At 45.3% G+C, this 21,661-nt stretch overlaps 1 protein-coding gene across 1 annotated transcript in view; it reads right to left on the minus strand.

Moving 5' to 3' along the window:
- The window catches only part of LOC143131371 (matrix metalloproteinase-16-like), a 30,480-nt gene extending 15,491 nt beyond the window's left edge, over positions 1-14,989 (minus strand). The window contains exons 1-3 of the mRNA XM_076290973.1: positions 14,561-14,989; positions 2,691-2,839; positions 1,360-1,482 (exon numbers count right to left, since the gene is read on the minus strand). Of these exons, the coding sequence (XP_076147088.1) occupies positions 1,360-1,482; positions 2,691-2,839; positions 14,561-14,707 (419 nt within the window). The 5' untranslated portion in view covers positions 14,708-14,989. The remainder of the gene's footprint in view (positions 1-1,359; positions 1,483-2,690; positions 2,840-14,560) is intronic.
- Positions 14,990-21,661: the final 6,672 nt, after the last annotated feature.

Consider the following 21,661-nt stretch of genomic DNA (forward strand, 5'->3'; position numbering starts at 1 on the left):
TTCTCAAACTGTGGTACGGGTACCACTGGTGGCACGCAAACTCTCGCTAGTGGTACTCACAGAGTCTCCAAGGTGTCTTTTCATAAAGCAAAACAGCAAAACAATATGTACAATGTAAAATATGTAGTTGAATTGGCCTATGCAACTGTATTTTAATGTCTGTCATAATGGTGGTACTTGGAGAGCCAATTGTTTTTGTGGGTGGTACTCATTGTGAAAAGTTTAAGAACCACTGGTCTATGGTATACCACACCACAACAACCATTCACTTCTACACCATCACGACACTAACTAGCCTACTCAAAGGGCTGTGGAATAGCACAGCACTCTAGCCTCCAGTGGCCTGAGGTTGATGTCACTCTAGCACGTCACGTTGAGGTTGACACGGCGGGAGCGCCATGCGGTTCGGTGCGTGCCGGGGAGTGGGGGCCGTCATGCAGGAACAGATAAAGAAATCTAATTAAAAGCGCTGGTGCCTCGCGCTCTCTCCCCGGAGACGCGCACAAGTTTCTAATTAAGGATTATCAACAGCCCACCGCTTCACTGTGGATTTGGCTCTTGGCTTGAGATATTTCAATTCAAACCGTTTAGGCTTTTTTCCCCCCTCATTTTTAATTTTTTTTTTTTTTAGCATTTCTCTCTCTCGTCTCCTAACATTCTTTAAAAAAGTGCCCGCGGTCCACTCGATTCTTCCCCACCGACCTTAAACGAGGCCTCGTCTCGAGTCTGTCATTATAAGGCAACTTGGAGCGTGAAACCCAAAAGACGCCAAAGTGTCTTTTTTTTAATCATCTTTAATTTCACCCTGATTTAAGTGTCTCTGACTGGAGGGTTAAATGTGACTGAAACTAGTGAAGGGTTTTTGCGGACAGTTCTTCCTAACTTCCTGCCAGACTTATCCACTGTCGGAATCCGCCCACTCTCATTCATTATGCTGGGTGTATGCAAAACAGTTGGCAGTTATGGAAGTCTGTGTTTTTGACTAGTCCTAGTTCACTGATTGGTTCAGACACCTGCACTGCCTTCTATATCTATTATTGTTTATGACAGAGTGGACGGGAGTCCAAGAGTCCATTTGAAGTCAGTCAGAATGCACAGCTTGCTTAAGTGTTCTAAAAACAGTTTTGCTAAGTGTATCTAAAAATGAAGTCTCCTTCAGTAAACCAACTCTGTAAGCACAGCTGAACACATAAATAAATTAGAAAAGAATTGACATACAGTATATGTTTGTTGGCCTTACACTGAAGCACACCAAGACTACCAACAAACAATGTTCTCCATTAAAAAAGGTAATCCGTTTCATTCTGTGTGTCTGTGTGCATGAGTAATGCCAGGTTGTGTTTGTGGAGACCATGGTACCTGTATGTGATGTGCTTGTGCTGCCACTTTTGTCCTGTTAAGGCGTAGCGTCGTTTCCGCACATTAAATTTGGAAGCACCCCCAAACTGATCGGGAACACCACATCGAGGCTTCTTCATCCAGCTGAGAGAGAGAGAGAGAGAGAGAGAGGGAGAGAGAGAAAGAGACAAGGAGAGAGGGAGGGAGAGAGAGAGAAAGAGAGAGGGAGGGAGGGAGGGAGGGAACATTAGATGGAGTGTACTGAAGGCATTTTCATGAGAGTATTTATATAGCTAGACTGTTATCTATCCTTATGTACACACTGACATGCACACACACAAACACACACACGCAAACACACACACATACACACACACACACACACACAGATGAACACACACACACACACACACACACACACACACACACACACACTACCACCAACCTGCTCCAAATAGACACAAAACACCTTCCAACACACCCTGTTATGTAAACCTGACTTGTGGGACTCCACAGAAGCAAAAGAAAAGATGCCTCACCTCAGTGTGTTAGCGCTACCCCATGACAAAGCAGCGCAAAGGGAAAGAGACAGCGTTCAGATAGGACACAGGCAGCACACACACACTCCTCTTCACTTTACTTTACATGTGACGACTCGCTGCTCTCTTTCTCTTTCTCTGTGTGTGTGTGTGTGTGTGTGTGTGTGTGTGTGTGTGTCTGGAGATGTGCATGGATGTGGGAGGTATTTTCTTTGCTGTTACTTTGTGTGTATGAATATGTGCATGCTCTCTAAAGATGATCTGGTATCTCTCTGGTATCACTCCATGCCTTGTGCATGCTCTCTAAAGATGATCTGGTTTGTGTGTGTGGGTGTGAGTGTGAGTGCTTGTGTGTGTGTGTGTGTGTGTGAGAGAGAGAATGTGAGTCTACGCCACAATTAGATATTTTGCATCATAAACAGGAGGGGTGTAAAATTTAAAAGTGTGTGAATGGGTGAAAATTGGTGAATGTGAGACCATATCGTGTCTATGTTTGTGCATGTGTGTGTGGTATACTGTGTATTTGTAAGTGTGCATGCATATGCATGCATGTATGGAATGTACATGCAGTCTTTGTGTGTGTGTGTATGTAAGTGTGTGTGTATATATATACATATGTGTGGTGTGTGTATATGCAGTGATGTGTGTCTGTGATGCATGTGCATATGTGTGTATGTGTTGTATGTATATGTAGACTGTGTGCGTGTTGTGTGTCTATGTAGTATGTAGTCTGCATGTGAATGTGTGTATGTGTGTGTGTGTGTGTGTGTGTGTGTGTGTGTGTGTGTGTGTGTGTGTGAGAGAGAGACTCACTCGATGGTGTTCTGGTCCAGTGCCCCGGACACAGGGAGCCCGTAGCGGCGCTGCATGGCAGCAATGGCCGACTGGAGCGTCTCCGCCGAGCGCAGCAGAGACACGCGCGGGTCCGACTGAGGCAGGTAACCATATCGCTGGAGCCATGACTGGAACACACACGAACACACACACACACACATTAACAGGGGAGCAGACATGAGTGTATGCACGTAAGAGAGAGAAGGAGAGAGAGAGAGAAGCATACAGCACACAGTTCAACATGGTACAGACATGAGTGTGTGTGTGTGTGTGTGTGTGTTGTCTGACTCTTTTTTACAGTACAAAGTATATGAGATTAGATTAAGAGGCTTTGTTTTGGGTGGCAGTAGAGATGTGTTAGTCTATAATAGAGAGTATGCGCCAGAGAAAGGAAAAGTAGGTTACAAGGTGTGTGTGTGTGTGTGTGTGTGTGTGTGCGTGTGCGTGAAAGCTAATCAAAACAGGGGAGACCAAAGCTGAAGGGGTTTTACAATTTACATCTGGACAGCTCTGATCTGGGAAATCCCCACTGAACTTCAGCTTCCCTGGTTGCCGCCAACACCGTGCACACACACACACACTCAGGCACAGACACACACACACACACATAATACAAACACACTCAGAGACATGCGTGTATGCACACACACACACAAGCTCCTGCTGCACGTAGCTGACAGTAATCTTGTTAAACATACAACTATAGACACACACAGACACTCTCTCTCTCTCACACACACACACACACACAGACTTGTGCATGTGATGTTGGTTAATCCATTTTAGTATTTGATCACAGCAAAGCGTGGAGGATGAGAAACAGGACAGTCGCTCTCTTTCTCTCTAGAGCAGGTCATGAGTACCGACCTGCACGTGTGGTAGAGCAGCTCATGAGTACCTACCTAGTCACGTCTGTGAGCGCAATGCATTGTGTTGTACGTACATGTCATGTATACGTATAACCAGCATGCATGTACATGCACAGGGCTTTGTGTGTGCATGGGAGGACGTGATGTATTGGCATTTGGCAAACAGTGCACTTCTAATTTGTCGTGGAATGCTGTGGTGTAGCAGATGTGTTGAAGTTGTAGGTTGCTGTTGTAGGCAGGGGTTAGTGTGGGGGGGCAAAAGGAGGAACGCAGTTCCGCCACCTCAGATAAATGAATCATATATTCTTTCATACCAATGATATAGCGTGATGATATTGTTAAAATAAATGGTGAGTTAATTTTTCGTGTGTACAGAGGTGACCAAGAAGCTAGCAATTCTTGTCCAAAAAGTATTGCTACACCACAATACTCAATATGTTGTCCAACGGTGAGCCATTTTTCCCTGTTGCACCGACACTGGATTTTAGGGTTCCCCCACCTGCCAAATCCCACTTTAACCACTGATTGTAGGTACATATGTGAGTAAATCATTGACACTGTGCAAACATGGACAGGATAAAAACATGGCTGAGAACCTGCTGATAGTGAGCAGGACTCCTTGTCTCCCGTCAAGCCTTATTATAAATGCCGTTTCCCTCATTTGTCAACATATCAAGAGACCAAACCACCAAGACTAACTGTTGACTAATGATAAATAATCTCCCTTGATATTTGTAACACGTTGGTGCAGAGTCAGCAGAAGCTGAAAGGTGTAAGAAGCTACAACGATGCCAGTGCGATTGTACAATATCGCATATTGCGCTTATTCAGGTTGTCATGCTCAGTTATGTGCCAGAGTCACAAAGCTTGGGAACTGGTGACCCAGCTGGACAGTGGTGTAGTCTAGTGGTGTAGACTAGTGGTAGTCTAGTTAGCTTAGTAGATATACTGTAGCGTCGGTGGATGTAAATGTTTAACGTTGAATGAGTGTCTCCAAGAGTGCAGTGCGAGTGAATGCTATAATGTGTAATGTCGGTTATAATAGTTGTAGCTGCGTTTACCATGTTGTGTATTTGTTAGCGTGTTAGTCTCTTTGGTTGTACCTCATGTGCTTATACCCATGTTGATATGTGTGGTAAACCCTTATTGTGTGTCGCATGTGCGGCTGAGACTACCCCTGTGTTGCCCTATCCTAGTATGTCTGTGTACGTATGAGTCTTCCTGTTCCAATAAATGGCCGTCCTGGCCAAAGGTGAATCTTGTCTGAGGGTGAGATCGCTACATTGGTGTCAGAAGTGGGATGGGCCCCTCCCGGGGCGCGAAGATCTACGCCAGATCAAGATGGAAAAGAAGGCCGAAGACCAGACCAGCAAGATGGCGGTGAACCTCAGCAGATGTTCCAATGGTCCTTTTAAGGACTAGCCAGCTCGCTGAGCTCGCCACTGCGGAAGATGGAGGACCTTCCGGCCCGGCGCGGGACCTGTGCAGGCGACCAGCGGGACCAGCCCTGCACAGCCGACAAGAGCTGCCAGCGCTGGAGGAAGCGGTCCCGGCTGATGTCGCGGAAATGTCTGCGTCTGGCAAGGAGTTCCCGGCTCGACGCCGATGTCGATACTGCCATCATCCGAGGATCTCATCCATAGAGAGCGCGAACTCTCTGACGACATTGAAACACGACCACAGCGGCCGGGTTTACACCGCCAGCTACTGAAGAACTTCCAGAGCGTCAGCTGCCGGTCGAGAGTGTGATGAAGTCATAACTGCTAGTTCGGGAGCTTGCGGTGCTCCAGCTAGTGACCAAGAGGGCGACGTCGACCTGTAGAGCCTTGGGAGCTATCGTTTTGTGGACTGTTTGAAGTTTGAAATGCGCACGTTCGACACAAGTCTGCGCAATGTTTTTCACGTTTTGTGTGTGAGTTCCTGTGTGTCCCGAGCCTGCTGGGAGGGTCGGGGTCTCCATTTCCCGCCACAGTGGAGCATCGTTGTGCTCGAGAGACAGCCGACAAAAGTTCTACAAGAGGGCAGCGCGAGGAGGGACCTCGACGTGGACTGCTGACCGCCTGGAGATCGGCATGCTGTGGACAGGTGGCAACGGCCACGAGCTGTCACAGTAGCCAGAAGGGGCTACCGAACGTCCAGGGGTTCCAGCGTATCCGGGGGTTCGGCTTGCAGTGGGACTGTTTGCTGCTGTTTGAGGTAGCGCAGCTGCACGGCGGGAGACCGAGGGCCCAAGCAACACCACGACCCACGTCTGGCGGGTTCTGGTGCTTGTTCGGGGAAGAACTTACGTGACAGAGGCAGCCGAGAGCCCTTCCAGTTGGGAGGGGTTATCGTTGGAGAATGCCGGGCCTTTCTGCGGGAGCGGCTCCAAAGACTGATCGCCTGGGGTCTTAGTGGCCAAGAGAGTGCCACCGACAGCCTGGGGATCCTACGTCTACAGAGAAGCTCCGGCCGCCTAGGACTCTCCATTTGCAGCCGGAGGCTTTCCGGTCACTTGGACTAAGCACTGGGACTGCCACCGACGCAGCCGCGAGCGGTGAGCTGAGCTGTCATTGCCGGGGACGACAATGGCTCGGGAGGGGGTTATGTAGCGTCGGTGGATGTACATGTTTAACGTTGAATGAGTGTCTCCCAGAGTGCAGTGCGAGTAAATGCTATAATAGGTAATGTCGGTAATCTTGTCTGAGGGTGAGATCGCTACAATACTGTGATGTAGTCTAGTTAGCTTGGTGGGTAATGTACTGTGGTGTAGTCTAGTTAGCCTGGTGGGTAATGTATACTGTGGTGTAATCTAGTTAGCTTAGTGGATATACTGTGGTGTAGTCTAGTTAGCTTAGTGGGTAATGTATACTGTGGTGTAGTCTAGTTAGCTTAGTGGATATACTGTGATGTAGTCTAGTTAGCTTGGTGGGTAATGTACTGTGGTGTAGTCTAGTTAGCTTGGTGGGTAATGTATACTGTGGTGTAGTCTAGTTAGCTTGGTGGGTAATGTACACGTCTAGTTAGCTTAGTGGATATAATGTGGTGTAGTCTAGTTAGCTTGGTGGGTAATGTATACTGTGGTGTAGTCTAGTTAGCTTAGTGGGAAATGTATACTGTGGTGTAGTCTTGTTATCTTAGTGGATATACCGTGGTGTAGTCTAGTTAGCTTAGTGGGTAATGTATACTGTGGTGTAGTCTAGTTAGCTTAGTGGATATACTGTGATGTAGTCTAGTTAGCTTGGTGGGTAATGTACTGTGGTGTAGTCTAGTTAGCTTGGTGGGTAATGTATACTGTGGTGTAGTCTAGTTAGCTTGGTGGGTAATGTACACGTCTAGTTAGCTTAGTGGATATAATGTGGTGTAGTCTAGTTAGCTTGGTGGGTAATGTATACTGTGGTGTAGTCTAGTTAGCTTAGTGGGAAATGTATACTGTGGTGTAGTCTTGTTATCTTAGTGGATATACCGTGGTGTAGTCTAGTTAGCTTGGTGGGTAATGTATACTGTGGTGTAGTCTAGTTAGCTTAGTGGATATACTGTGATGTAGTCTAGTTAGCTTAGTCACTAAGCTAACTAGACTACATCACAGTATATCCACTGAGCTAACTAGACTGCATCACAGTATACATTACCCACTAAGCCTTAGTGGGTATGTATACTGTGATGCAGTCTAGTTAGCTTAGTGGGTAATACTGTGGTGTAGTCTAGTTAGCTTAGTGGGTAATGTATCCCAGATAGCAAAGGGGCGTTGAGGGGCGTTGAATCCACGTTTGTTTGAAGCGGCGGAGGTTGATTCAACGTGGATTCAACGCCCCTGTGCTATCAGGGTATACTGTGGTGTAGTCTAGTTAGTATAGGCCTATAGGCCTACTGTGATGTAGTCTAGTTAGCTTAGTGGGTAATGTATACTGTGGTGTAGTCTAGTTAGCTTAGTGGATATACTGTGATGTACTAGTCTAGTTAGCTTAGTGGATATACTGTGGTGTAGTCTAGTTAGCTGTAGTGGGTAATGTATACTGTGGTGTAGTCTACTTAGCTGTAGTGGGTAATGTATACTGTTGTGTAGTCTAGTTAGCTGTAGTGGGTATACTATGATCCTAATGTTAATCCTTGCCTATTTTAATACTGAGAAGGTGATGCTTTTTAAGTGTATATACTGCGTAGTCCTATCACACACCACTGCAGCTGGGCCAGGAATCAGAGGAATGGAAACCAACACATCCATAATTCTGTGTGACACCAATGGTGTATATGTGATTGGATCGGGGAAAACCCATCACATGGTAAAATAAAATAATCCTTGATTTCTGCTCTGTTTCAACCGGAATTGTAATACCATCCTAGCAACATCCTAAATACCATCTGCTAGCAACATCCTGGATCCCATCCTGAGTTTTGCTGGATGGTATTCAGAATCTTAAGCATCTGTTGTGGGCAGAGGTGAAGCTACAGGGTTTGGGTTTGCATTTGCAGACTATCTATCAGACCTTCCAATAGCTCTCTTACAGGGCACCACTGAAACCTTATTTGTACCTGTGACTGTATCAGTCTCACTTTAAATTTTAAAATCTGTTCTACGCACCGAACAGATGACGCAAAATCCATCATACATCCGGTCAATGCAGTCTTTCTGTGCTGCAGCCATGTCCATGTGTCCATACGGATCTTGTGTATTGCCTGTGCAAAACTGGATGTGGAGTGCAATGGCAATACAGTAGATGGTAGATATACGCATGACCGTAAAGCATAGCTGATGCACAGATGTATACTTGTTGCTTTACATCAACAAAGGTGAGGACCATTTGACCAACAGACAGACATTTAGAGAAACATTTACTCAACACAGAATATCAAATGCTTCTCTTTCCTCTGTGGCCAATATGATTCAAATCATATCACAAGCCCCTGGAAATTATTTTCACTCTAAATATGTCTGGGAATAAAACAGTCCATGTTGCATCTCCTGGTCCCACACATTCATATATTTATCTTTTATTAACTTAGCTTGGGGAGATGCGAGTACAAATTATTACTCGCCTGCGGGTTGATTCTTAGAAATAGCCAACGCAGCACGAACACGAGTGTGGCAAGAGTGGCTACGTTTGGAGAAACCAATTACCGTCAGAGGCCATTACAGATAATGAGCGAGGAACTCTCATTGATGTCATTGGCGGGCGTGGCGGTAGCTTTGCGTTTCATTTATGCAGGACAGGACGTCGATGGTAACCATCACGCCCATCAACCGGCTACGTTAGCTCAAGGAGACTGAGGGTGCAGTGTAGCGTGCGCTTGAGTTGTACGTTTGGATATTCAGCGGTTTGTTATGGTAGTGATTTCTGAATGTATTGTGATGGTGGGGCAGTTTCCTTTTCCCTACAGTGATGATATGGAATCAGGGCAGATGCATTATCTTTAGGCATATGTCATCAAATAATTAAATCCATTTAGGCATCAATGATCAATGTGCATGTGTGTGTGTGTGTGTGTGTGTGTGTGTGCGATCTTTTTATCTATGAGCTTTTGACTCAAATTCACTTTCTCTTGTGAGCAAACAAACACTGTGAACTCAAACATGCACACACATACACACACACACTACACATTCTTGAGTTTGGTGAACTGACATGAACAGTAGCAGCAGTGGCAGAAGGATTGCGGGTGAAAAGAGCACTAATTTCCACAGATGAAAACATCAAAGCCAAGCTAAAAGTCTGCATGAAGATATCATTACCAAAGAGATGTGGGAGACTGCTGTTGTCATGACAACAGAGCACGTGGCAAATGCCTCCCTGACATTGCCCAATGTTACTACAGGTCAGTTGTAGCTATGGCAACAGAATGATATCTACTACTCAAATAGATTAGATGGAGCGATGACACAAATGACGTATTAATGTGCATGTGTGGGTGTTTGTGTTGGTATTTTGCATGTGCATGATGGTTTTGGCATGGTCTTGTAGGTGAGGGTGTGTTTATCTGTGTGTTTATCTCACAGTGCTGACTTGCTGGCTTAAATTATTCACAAGGACATTCATCCACTAGTGTGAATAACTGAGTGGTCACACACACACACACACACACACACACACATAGGCACAGGATCAATGGTTGAAATTTCAGAACATTGCTAAAGATTTAATTTTGCTCAAATGATGGCAATTAACATCTCAAACTTCCATCGACAAGCAAAGCAGGCCTGAGTCAAATTAGTATGCCTTGAGCCATGCCATAAAAAACAATCAATGTGCTAATTGTCATATCGATCCAGATTCCATTAACCATGGTGGTTTGACAGACATACACGTGATCCCGACGGCCCTCTGAAACTAGGCTCTGTCCAGATAAGGGTCAGCTGTTGAGGTGAAGAGAAGTAAACAGTTCCATAGTAACACTTCTCACGAATATAACAGACCTGACCCGCACTGCCCACACACGGCATTTTCATCCACTACAACCTATCTGGATTACTTCTAGTTGTCACTACCATTCTCTGGCTATAGTGTTTAGTCTGTAAGGGTAGTATTTAAAAGATAGTATTTATTGTTGCTTCAAGGTCTCTTTTTGCACTGTAGCTTGAGTGTCAGTCCATCTGTAACTGGCCTTGGCATCAGCCATGTTAGCGTAGCATAGCGTAGCGTAGCAGACCCAGTTCATCTCCAATCAGTGGCTGCAGCTTTGGGCTCTACCTAAAAGCACCTCTCAATGTCTGGTGGCCCTCGTGTCCTGTGCTATTCTGCCTGCTAATGCACATAGCTCTTTAGGCAGCGGTCATTGCCGTCACCTCTGTAGCTGATAGCTGTTATAGTCAGCAGCGGCACTACAGACATCTGGGATATACAGTATCCTCTTCTGCTGATAGCCATGTGCTTAGAGCAGCTGAGGATCAGAATGGCCAGTCGATGCTACAGAGGGCAGTAGCTCTCATCTACTGTATACTGTTCTAGTAGAATAGCAGTGTCCACCCCCCCTGGCATCGCCAAAGTCCTTTCAAAGTTATCACATTATATAGGCATAGCCTTTTCTCTTCAGTGATAAAAATAAGCCCTGGGCCTAGTATACTAGATGTAAAGGTGTTGAAATGGGAGACTTTCTGTGCGCTTAGTGTGTAGAATGTGTAGTATGCTAGTGTATAGATTAGTGTCTTAGTGTGTGTGTGTGTAGTAATGTCTAGATTAGTGTCTTAGTGTGTGTGTATGTGTAGTAGGCTAGTATCTAAATTAGTGTCTTAGTGTGTGTGTGTAGTAGTGTCTAGATGCTTAGTGTGTGTGTGTAGTAGGCTAGTGTCTAAATTAGTGTCTTAGTGTGTGTGTGTGTGTGTAGTAGGCTAGTGTCTAGATTAGTGCCTTAGTGTGTGTGTGTGTGTAGTAGGCTAGTGTCTAGATGCTTAGTGTGTGTAGTAGGCTAGTGTCTAGATGCTTAGTGTGTGTGTGTGTAGTGTGCTAGTGTCTAGATGCTTAGTGTGTGTGTGTAGTAGGCTAGTGTCTAGATTAGTGTCTTAGTGTGTGTGTGTAGTAGGCTAGTGTCTAGATGCTTAGTGTGTGTGTGTGTAGTAGGCTAGTGTCTACAGTAGATTAGTGTCTTAGTGTGTGTGTAGTAGGCTAGTGTCTAAATTAGTGTCTTAGTGTGTGTGTGTGTGTGTGTAGTAGGCTAGTGTCTAGATGCTTAGTGTGTGTGTGTGTGTGTGTGTAGTAGGCTAGTGTCTAGATGCTTAGTGTGTGTGTGTGTAGTAGGCTAGTGTCTAGATGCTTAGTGTGTGTGTGTAGTAGGCTAGTGTCTAGATGCTTAGTGTGTGTGTGTGTGTAGTAGGCTAGTGTCTAGATTAGTGTCTTAGTGTGTGTGTGTAGTAGGCTAGTGTCTAGATGGTTAGTGTGTGTGTGTGTGTGTGTGTGTGTGTGTGTGTGTGGTAGGCTAGTGTCAAGATGCTTAGTGTGTGTGTGTGTGTGTAGTAGGCTAGTGTCTAGATGCTTAGTGTGTGTGTGTGTGTAGTAGGCTAGTATCTAGAAGATGCTTAGTGTTTGTGTGTAGGCTAGTGTCTAGATGCTTAGTGTGTGTGTGTGTGTGTGTGTAGTAGGCTAGTGCCCAGATTAGTGTCTTAGTGTTTGTGTGTAGTAGGCTAGTGTCTAGATGCTTAGTGTGTGTGTGTGTAGTATGCTAGTGTCTAGATTAGTGTCCTAGTGTGTGTGTAGTAGGCTAGTGTCTAGATGCTTAGTGTGTGTGTGTGTAGTAGGCTAGTGTAGATGCTTAGTGTGTGTGTAGTAGGCTAGTGTCTAGATTAGTGTCTTAGTGTGTGTGTGTAGTAGGCTAGTGTCTAGATGCTTAGTGTGTGTGTGTGTGTGTAGTAGGCTAGTGTCTAGATTAGTGTCCTAGTGTGTGTGTGTAGTAGGCTAGTGTCTAGATGCTCCGAGTTCTTCCGATCGCCTCTACATTGAGACACCCCTCAGTCAGCCTTGCGTAATCACGGCTCACATTTTCAGCCCTACAAAAATATTTTCATGTGTAGGTGAATGGCCTGAGTGTGTAACAGCAGAGAGGAGGGCCATGAGAGGGGGGACTGTGAGGCAACACTACAGCAGTGTGTGTGTGTGTGTGTGTGTATGAAGGTCCTTGTGTTTGTTACAAAAGTGTCTATGACAGTGTACCATGTGTGTGTTGTGGGGGGTGTAGGCCTATAGAACTGTGTGTGTGTATGTTGGGGGTGGGGTGGTTGAGCAATAAAGACTGTATTGTGTTTGAGACAGGAATATGTATGTCACAGTGGTATGTGATAGTTTGCCTGATATCAGGGTTCTCAACAGATATGGTGAGTGAGTGATATTGGGATGCTGAGTGCATAACAGTGAGTTTAAAAAGACAATAAGCTTAGTTGATGTGCAGTTGATATGCATATCTGGATGAGATCCCTTCATGTATGGGCACAAACACACACACACACACACACACACACACACACACACACACACACACAGGCTCCTAACTGTGACAGAGAGGGTGTGAGAGAAGATCTGATCCGCTAGCCACTCGCACACACTCACCCACTGTATCCCTACAATGCTCACACAAAAACAACTACACACAGCCACACACTTACCACTGTATCCCTACAATGCTCACACACAAACAACTACACACAGCCACACACTCACCCACTGTATCCCTAGAATGCTTACACACAAACTATAATAACATAATCTCTACACCAGCATATGCACACTCACACACACACAATCTTTATCACATACACAGTTTTTTCACTCATTGGACTCATAGGGTGAATTTGTGTGCACACACATACACACACACACACACATGTTCACTCTCACATACACAAAACAACCACATCCACACACACATACAATAGTTTCTCTACCACACACACACAATATTTTCTCTACCACACACACAATAGTTTCTCTACCATACACACACACACAAACAATAGTTTCTCCACAAACACATGAATCTTCCATTTATCTCCCAGTGATTGGCATTACTCACTGTCTCACCAGACACACACCTGGTGACACACAAGGCGCGTGCGCACACACACACACACATTCACTTTTCCAACTAAAAATATCCACCACACAGCCTCCCCACGAAATAAAGCAGACCTTTATTCCCCACCAGATCCCTGGCCTCTCATCTGAACAGCAGAGGCTCATCCTTTTCCTCAACTCTGAGAACCACTGTGTGTGTGTGTGTGTGTGTACTATATGTATTTTCTAGCGCCAGACCGACCAAACCTTGGCCAAACCACGCCAATAAAGCTCTTTGCTCTGCGCCCACATCCATTTTTAACATCAGAGAGCGAGAAGCACAGAGTATAAATATCTCTGTCTCTCCACTGTCTTTCTCTTTGTCCTTTCATTTAACGCACATGGATCCTTTCCTACTGGTACTAACCTAATTTAGCAACTCGCTTCAGAGCTGATGTGTTGGCTGGTGTGTGCAATCACGGTTGTGCCTCTTTTTTGCCAGTGCAAATCTATGTTTGCAATTCCCTCAACCTTTAGACTTTGGATGGCATAGCTATATGAGGGGGGCATGTTGATGGCATCAGCTCTCTCCGGCAGACGGGAGGGCCCTGGTGGTTAACTGGCAGTGCCCTCTGTCCTATGTCACACAGTATGGTGTGCTTCCTCGTGCCAAAAAAGCTCTCCAGCTCCCTTTCGTGGTGACCTGCAGAGCCAGTCCGTCCGCTTGGCCTCAGGGAACAGACGCGAGCCAAGCGCTATTCAGTTTGATTCCCACACTCGACTTTTCCTGACTTGTGCATATTCTTTGTGTCTGTACAATGATCCATTTCAACTCTAAGTTCATCTACCAAGCCCGGGTGCATATATTTGCAGTGACACAAGTGTTTATATGTGATATAAGAGTTCTGGAGTCAAAAATACACAGACAATAGTCCTGAGCTGAGTGGCCAAAACATTGACGTATCTGGCAAATAAAGACATTTTTTTAACTAAACGCAACCACCTGACATAAAACTAGTAGAAAAAGTGACGACCGGCAGCGACAACAAAAAGAAACCGTTGAAAGTGTGTGTCTCAAGCTTCCGAAACTTGAGCACTGTATTCTCTATTTCGGCCTCGGTCGCTGCACTACTCATATGACCAGCGCAATACTTGCCCGGAGATGTTTTTACCACCACCGCCTGATTTTTCCTACCAATGCTTAAAATAACGGCATGACAGGAGTTTTGCACTCTTACATAAACACCTGTCATTAAAGTGTAGCCTGAATCACAGAAAGATAATCCCGGGTAAAATTGTGAACAACCGAGGGAGTTGAGCGGTACCAGGACTGCCAGTCCCTCCATTTCCTGAGGGCGAACGTTTCGCTCAAGAAGGGTCTAAACACTGAACTCATTGTAAGACTCGATTCCATGCCGTCAAGCGTCGTCCGTTTTCTTGATTTTCATAGCATACACCATATAGAAATGTTATATTCCTTTAATGGGACTGAAACAGGGGAAGTGACCTTTCGTCCACTCCTTACCTCAACACTGAACGGTCGCTCCTCTGCGTGGACCGCACATAACGTTAAAATCCACAGAATGAAGTGCAAGCAAAGCGATTCTTGACAAAGATTGTTCAAATGTCTTCTAGAACCGAATGCTAACAAAATCATTGCGACCCCGTGCATTGTTTGGTTGTTTTATTAAATGCAAATAAAAAAGGAGGAATAAATTCCCTGCGTTCACGCGGCTGGAAACATTGCTGAAGATGTGGCACTCACTACCCAGAAAATTTGTCGACTAGCACAAATGTGAAGAAATTTGAAAGAGGCCCTTATCGTGTTCTTCGCCGAATATCTCCGCTTTCTTTGTTAACTGGCCGGTGTCTTTCAGCGCCTGCGGACAGCACTGCTATAAGCTCCTACATACTCCGCCTCGGCTGCTCCTCCGCGGCATAGCTGCCCGATCCGTTTTCAACCATACATCACCACAGTGCGCATGCGTCTTTCAACCCCCCGTCCCCCAACACAAAACAGAGCATCTCCCTCCCTCCCTCTCTCCCTCTCAAACACACACACACACACACACACACACATACGAAGAACCGAGCGCGACCCACGTCACGGAATGTTGGATCTGAAGCCAGGCTGTGTTATCAGCGCAAGCCCCCCCAACCCCCCCACACACACACACACACACACACACACACACACACCACCACCAACTCCCTCCTCTTCCTCCGATCTCTTCGCATCTCACGCCGACCCAGCAGGCCTAAACAGCCGGACGCTTCGTCCATGGGATGCACGGGAAGGCTCGAAGATAATACAGTCACATACATATCCACCCAAATTATTAGGGCGCTATCACCACCGTCCAGTAGAGGGCGCCAAGTCTCACCAGCGTTCTCCACCTGATTTTAGAGAAAGATGACATGGCATCAATCAAACCATCATGACCGCTTTTAAGCCTTTCCAGATATTTCTAGACAATAGTTTATTATAAGCTTATTCAAAATGTGAGCTTCATTTTATATCTATTAATTTCATCTTTATCATACATTCAGGCCTTTTCCATCTTCCCACACTACAAAATGGAAAATGTCAGCCTGTGAATGAGGCCTGTCTGCTTGCCTTGTTTTCATGTGAGTAGGCACAGCTGCTGTCCGTTGTCAGCATGACTATCAGTATATATCAGACTGGTGATGACAACACTCGCATTACTCATACAGCGGAAACACAGAGTGGCATGAGGACATGACAGATTTGCACATGAATGAATATACGCATGCACTGAAACAGCCATCAACCAGAACACAGTACAGAATCCCATAACAAACACCATATACGCATGCACTGAAACAACCAGAGCAACACCAGAAACACAGAATCCCATAGCTTACAGAGTGGGGAAATGTATGCATTCCCTTCAACTAGATAATATGTTAAATGTATTATAGGCCCTAACTGAGTCAGTGGTAATCTGAAAATGTGTAATTAAATATGAGTAGGTCTATTTCACAATATTTCACATTGGAGGCCATTGCAAAGAGGATGCTGACTTGCATGGCCTGCATGTCTTATTACGTCCGCAGTAATATAGGTTTAGTCAGTTTTTTTTTCTTCCAGATTTTTTTCTTCTTCAGTAATTTTGTGTCCTAGGACACTGAAAGACCGGGCGGCATGAAACCTGGTGGGCCTGTAGCCCCATAAGGATGACAGGGAACCAATGATTTTCGTTTTGATCCGTCGCCCCGCCCCCCCACCCCCTGCCGGACTGGACCCCCGAAAGGAGGATAGGGCGGACACAGTTTTCTGTGAATATTTCGAGAACCGTAGAGCCTAGGAGGATCACATTTTTTTGTATGTTGGTCTCAAGGGGCCATGTCAACCCATCACATAACCACTCAAACACACCCACACCCACAGACACACACACACACAAAAAAAAACTCAGGCAAGCTGGCACACACACACACACACACACCATTACCCCCCCCCCCCACACACACACACACACACACACACACTCACAAGCGAACACACACACACACACACACACACACACATATAAAACACACACACATGCAGGCAGACACACACACACACACACCCCATTACCCCCAAACACACACTCACAAGCGAACACACACACATACAGAGAAGCACATATACACAAAAGCAAATGCACACATGCACATGTAACCCACTCAAAAATAGCCTACTAATAGGATTACATTATTGTAGTTTAATATCTAATTTCTTGATTACTTTTAGTTATGTTTTTCCTGCACACCGTATTTGTCCAGTAGGTGGCAGTGGTGGCGCTGCATAGAGGGGAAACTTGCTACACTGATTCTTAGAAAAGAAAGGCAGCAGAATGTGCAGGACTGAACGGCGGTCATATTTTGTACTGCTTAGCGATACATCTAGTTTGTAATTCCCATGATAATGGAACATTCTACCAATTCCTACTAGAGCATGGGACATACCTCTCTAACCTCAAGACACTATAGAACACCCAACTCTTTTGTGTGTGCCTCCTCTCCCAACACATCTAACCAACCCGATGTGCATAACATGCACTTACCATGCACTTACCAAACACTTCAATCTACTATCTGCTTTGATTTTTTCTCTGACTGGTACTTACACTTATGCACGCTCATCCTCTGGTGGTCTTAGTGGTCCATATACAGAATCAAAGACATGGAAGAGACAGTAATAATGTATTTCAAAATAAATGTATATACAGTACATTTGTGGTTCCTGACATGCAGAACACCTACTTTACTATGTTGACCTCACCAAGGGCAGGAGAAACCCCTTAATCTTTCCTAGTGTGTAATGTGGCTGGTTTTATGCCTTCCCCACACAAGGACAGTTGACAAAGAGGCATGTATTTATATAAATAGCTCAAATGTATAAGTTAGTATACATGCACAGGCAAAGTATCATGAATAAAAAATGGAGGGCACCGCTGAGGAAAACTGGTTAATTCTCCGGCACAGGAAGGTCGGACTGGCCCACGCAACCCCCAGCTCAGGGGTCCCCTGGTGAGACACAGGAGAAACAGGAGACCGTAAACACAACGGCAACAAAGCCTGCAACATAACAAGCACTACACACTGAAGATCTGTAAATACCACAACGAAATACCACACTGTGTTACGCTTATAGGTGCACATCAATGCAGTGTCCCCCCAGTGTAACACCCCCCCCCCCACACACACACACACACACACACACACACCATGAAGAAAGAAACAGTTCGGATCCAGCCCTGTACAGGGGCAAGCTATGCCAGGGTTGAGTGAGGAGAACAACCAGTAGGCCCATCCACACCATCAACAGCACTCATTTATGATCAATTAATACTTCGCTATGAAAACACTCACAGACCAACCCCAGAAAACAGACAGGGCAGATGGTAATAGGCACGAAGCACAAGCAAACCAAAACTAGAGTTCACTGGTCTTTAAAGAACTTAAGGGTAACTTAAAGAACATGACCAGGCCGAATGTTCTCACAGTACAGTAACACAGGAAGGAAAAAGGGAACATCTTAATGCTACAGATACAAAGAAATTGATTTATAAATGTGTCCTTGAGCGAGGCACTTAACCCCGAGTTGCTCTGGGGACAGTATAGCCCTTGTAATATAATTGACATGTGAGTTATTTTGGATAAAAAAAGTGTCTGCTAAATTAATAAATGTAAATATGTGTGTAAAAATATATTTATGTACAATTATAAAACAATCAATAAAATGCACATGAATATTGTATAATTTAGCCAGTGCATCAGCACTGTCTTTTGCCCAGCTGCTCATAGGTGATAACTTCAGCTGACTACTGGGGTTCAGGGGGGTAAGCGAGGCCTGAACCTGTGCTTGTGTACAAACGGATGGATGGCAAAGTGGATTAAACCGGATGACAGATGGAGCGGGGACAAAAGGATAAAAGTTAGATATGATGTACAGAAATAAACTGGATCACAACCCACACTTCCGCAGAACAGCCAATACTCCAGGTCCTTCTATAACCAGCTAAAGCAGGCCGGGTTTATATGAGATATCCCACCGGGATATTAGCAAAGGGGCTTCAGCCATCTGTGGTGAGAATGTGTGTGTGTGTGTGCGGGTTTGTGTGTATGTGTGCATGCTTCTCTTTCTCTTTGTGTGTGTGCTTCTCTCTCTGTGTGTGTGTGTGTGTGTTTGTGTGCGGGTTTGTGTTTATGTGTGTGTGTGTGTGTGTGTGTGTGTGTGATAGAGAGAGAGAGAGAGAGAGAGACTCTGTGTGTGTGTGTGTGTGTGTGTGTGTGTGCTTCTCTCTCTCTTTGTGTGTGTAAGTGTGTGACTGTGTGTATGTGTGTGTGTGTGTGGAGGAGTGCGGATTGATTGAGCTGTAATAAGTCCTGGAGGCTGTATACCATAGATGTTGCTGCTGCTGACAATCGTTCAGATCCTGAACCCACACATATTGGCACAGACTTGGCAGAGCGAAGATATTAAAGAGCGAAGATATTTAGGACTGCTCCAGAGACACTGGGTTGCTCAGCATCAGATGTTTTGTCGGGATGGTGTAGCCTTTATGGCTTTACGTAAAATCTCGGCTGTCAGCTGAGATTGTAAGTCACCCACAAGAGCTCTTCATCTAACTTGAAGTTATTACCCTCACTCCGAACGAGGGGCCGAGGGTATTGTAATCGAGTCTGTTTGTCTGTCCAGTGATGTTATTGTGTCTATCCTATCCTGACACTAGTATATGAGTCTAGTGGAGCAGACTTGTAAAAACAACATTCCCATATAAACTAGTCTGGGAATCCTACTGAGAAAAGACGGTACGTGTATGATTTCAAGCAGACTAATAAAGAGGAGACCATGCAGAGCAGTTGATGGGATGACAAGGCAGAATACTGTGAGGGTTATTAACCTGGGTGGGTAACCTCAATACAATATTACAACATCTGCTGTGCTTCAAGGAAATCCATAAAGGTGCTGCATCAGGCGGATATTTGACCAGGCACACACACACACACACAAACGCACATACATACACACGCTCCTCTGATACTCCCAATACTCTTCACACACCTCAGTGTAGTTTTGTGTTTATTTATCTGTTTGTTTGTAGTCGTGTCCCAGTTTTCAGAGTCCTCCTGGTAGGCATGTGGTGGCTGGTGGCAAAGATGAGCAACTGGTGGGCTGCTCCATCATCTGTTCTTACACTTAGACTAATCTATAAAGTCATACTCCCAAATTCCCTTACACACACACACACACACCCTCTCTTTTTCTCTCTCTCTCTCGCTCACACACACACACACACACACACACACACACACACACACACACTCCTCTGACACTCCCAACACTTCACACACGTCAATGTTGTTTCCTATGTGTTTGTTTGTTTGTTTGTTGTGGTGTCCCAGTTTTCAGAGTCCTCCTGGCAGGCATGTGGTGGCTGATGGCACAGATGAGTGACTGGTGGGCTGCTCTGTCATCTGTTCGTCCATAACACCCTCCGCACACTCCCACTGCAATCTGCTGTGGCCGCCTTAGTCCCACATGGATGCCCCACGCTGGGCAGAGTCTCAGGCAGTCCAGGGTGAAGTCGGCCCTCCCAGAGCACTGCCGAATCTGTGTCTTGGGCAACACTTGGCGCACATGGTCTCTGTGTCACTTTTATGTGTCTCTTGTGGATGGCCTTACCATTTTTCTGCTTTGGATCCAATTTCAAACGTCATGTTTTCATCGGGGTTAAAAAAGAAAAACAAACTAAAGCAAAAACAAACCGCAGACAAATTTAGAGACCTCAGTGCGGGAGCTAATTCTTAGTTACTTGCTTTGGTGTTTTGAAAAGTTAAAAGTTGTACGAGTTGGAAAAAAACCCAGTTTTCTTATGTGTCACTGTCACTGTCATTCAAAAATGAGACACACTTCTTTCCCCTACTGGAAAACCGGACTAAAATAATGACATAATGAACAGAATTGAACACATATTTATCTTATGATGTGGATTGGGGCCCACCCATTCTCTGCTATACTCTCACAACTTGTTTAATATACAGGATTGCTTGCAGTTGGCTTGTGCAAAGACCATATTCACTGGGTCACACGGAATACTGGCATTAACTAATAGTTGTGTTAGTATGTGGGGTGGTTGACAAATGATGGACAGGATGTATATCACCAGCAATTATCAATCATTAGCTGCTTAAAGAAAAATTCCGGTATTTAGCCCTTTGAGTCCCTTTTCTGGTTTGTTTTGGATGAACTAGAGTGGTGGACACCGAAATTTTGACGATTGGTCCTGTCTCGACTTTTCTGACTCGTTTTGAATCGCCTTTGACTAGTCAGAGTGGCTGCCTACAGGCATGCTCAAACATGTCCTAAAACAACCCACAATTCCGGCGCAAAATGAACCTAGAGGTTAATAACACATGTGTACCGAGTTCAACCGTTCGCTGGGATTTGTTTTCATGCCAGTCGAATGTGACCAGTTTTATTGCAAACCGCTAATTAGCGTTTAACGCTAGCCTTCGGGGCAGACGTACAGTAAAAAGTAATCACTATTTCTATACCAGTAACAAGGCTCAAAATAGCACCACACTTACACAGTAGCATAATAAGGGTCTCTACATGTAAACCGAAGCATTGAGAACTTTGTAAGTGTACAGGCAGTTTATTAAAAAGAAACACATTACCGTTCAAGACTGGTTCACATACAGGCAGGCGCCTTGGGAAAACAGAACTCTGGGATGTGAAGTGAAAATCGTGAAACGTTGTTGCCAAAAGAAGGCACTGACGCAAACAGGAGACATAAGAGATGGCAGGTTATTTGAACGAATTTGAAGACATCGAGGATGAACCCTTTCGGTTTGATGGATGTCCTTATCTTTTCGAACCGAAATATACCGACGAAGAGCAGCGGGAGCTCCGTGAAAGGGCTACGAGAGAGAGAGAGCTACCTCTAGTCAATGCCGCAACACAACCTCGCACTTCTGGAAACTGGTGGTGTACCTGCAGACATTGTGAAGCTATGGCCACCGAAGAGGAGTGCCTGTGTTGCATGGAGTGGGACGTGTTGCGTCGCGACACCCAAGAGACGCAGTGTTTTGTAGGGTCTGGAGATTTCCC

The sequence above is a fragment of the Alosa pseudoharengus genome, unplaced genomic scaffold, assembly GCF_046254945.1.
Source record: "Alosa pseudoharengus isolate Yale_2024_CS ecotype anadromous, Long Island Sound unplaced genomic scaffold, YU_APseudo_1.1 YU_APseudo_1.1_scf_18, whole genome shotgun sequence".
NCBI lineage: Eukaryota > Metazoa > Chordata > Actinopteri > Clupeiformes > Clupeidae > Alosa > Alosa pseudoharengus.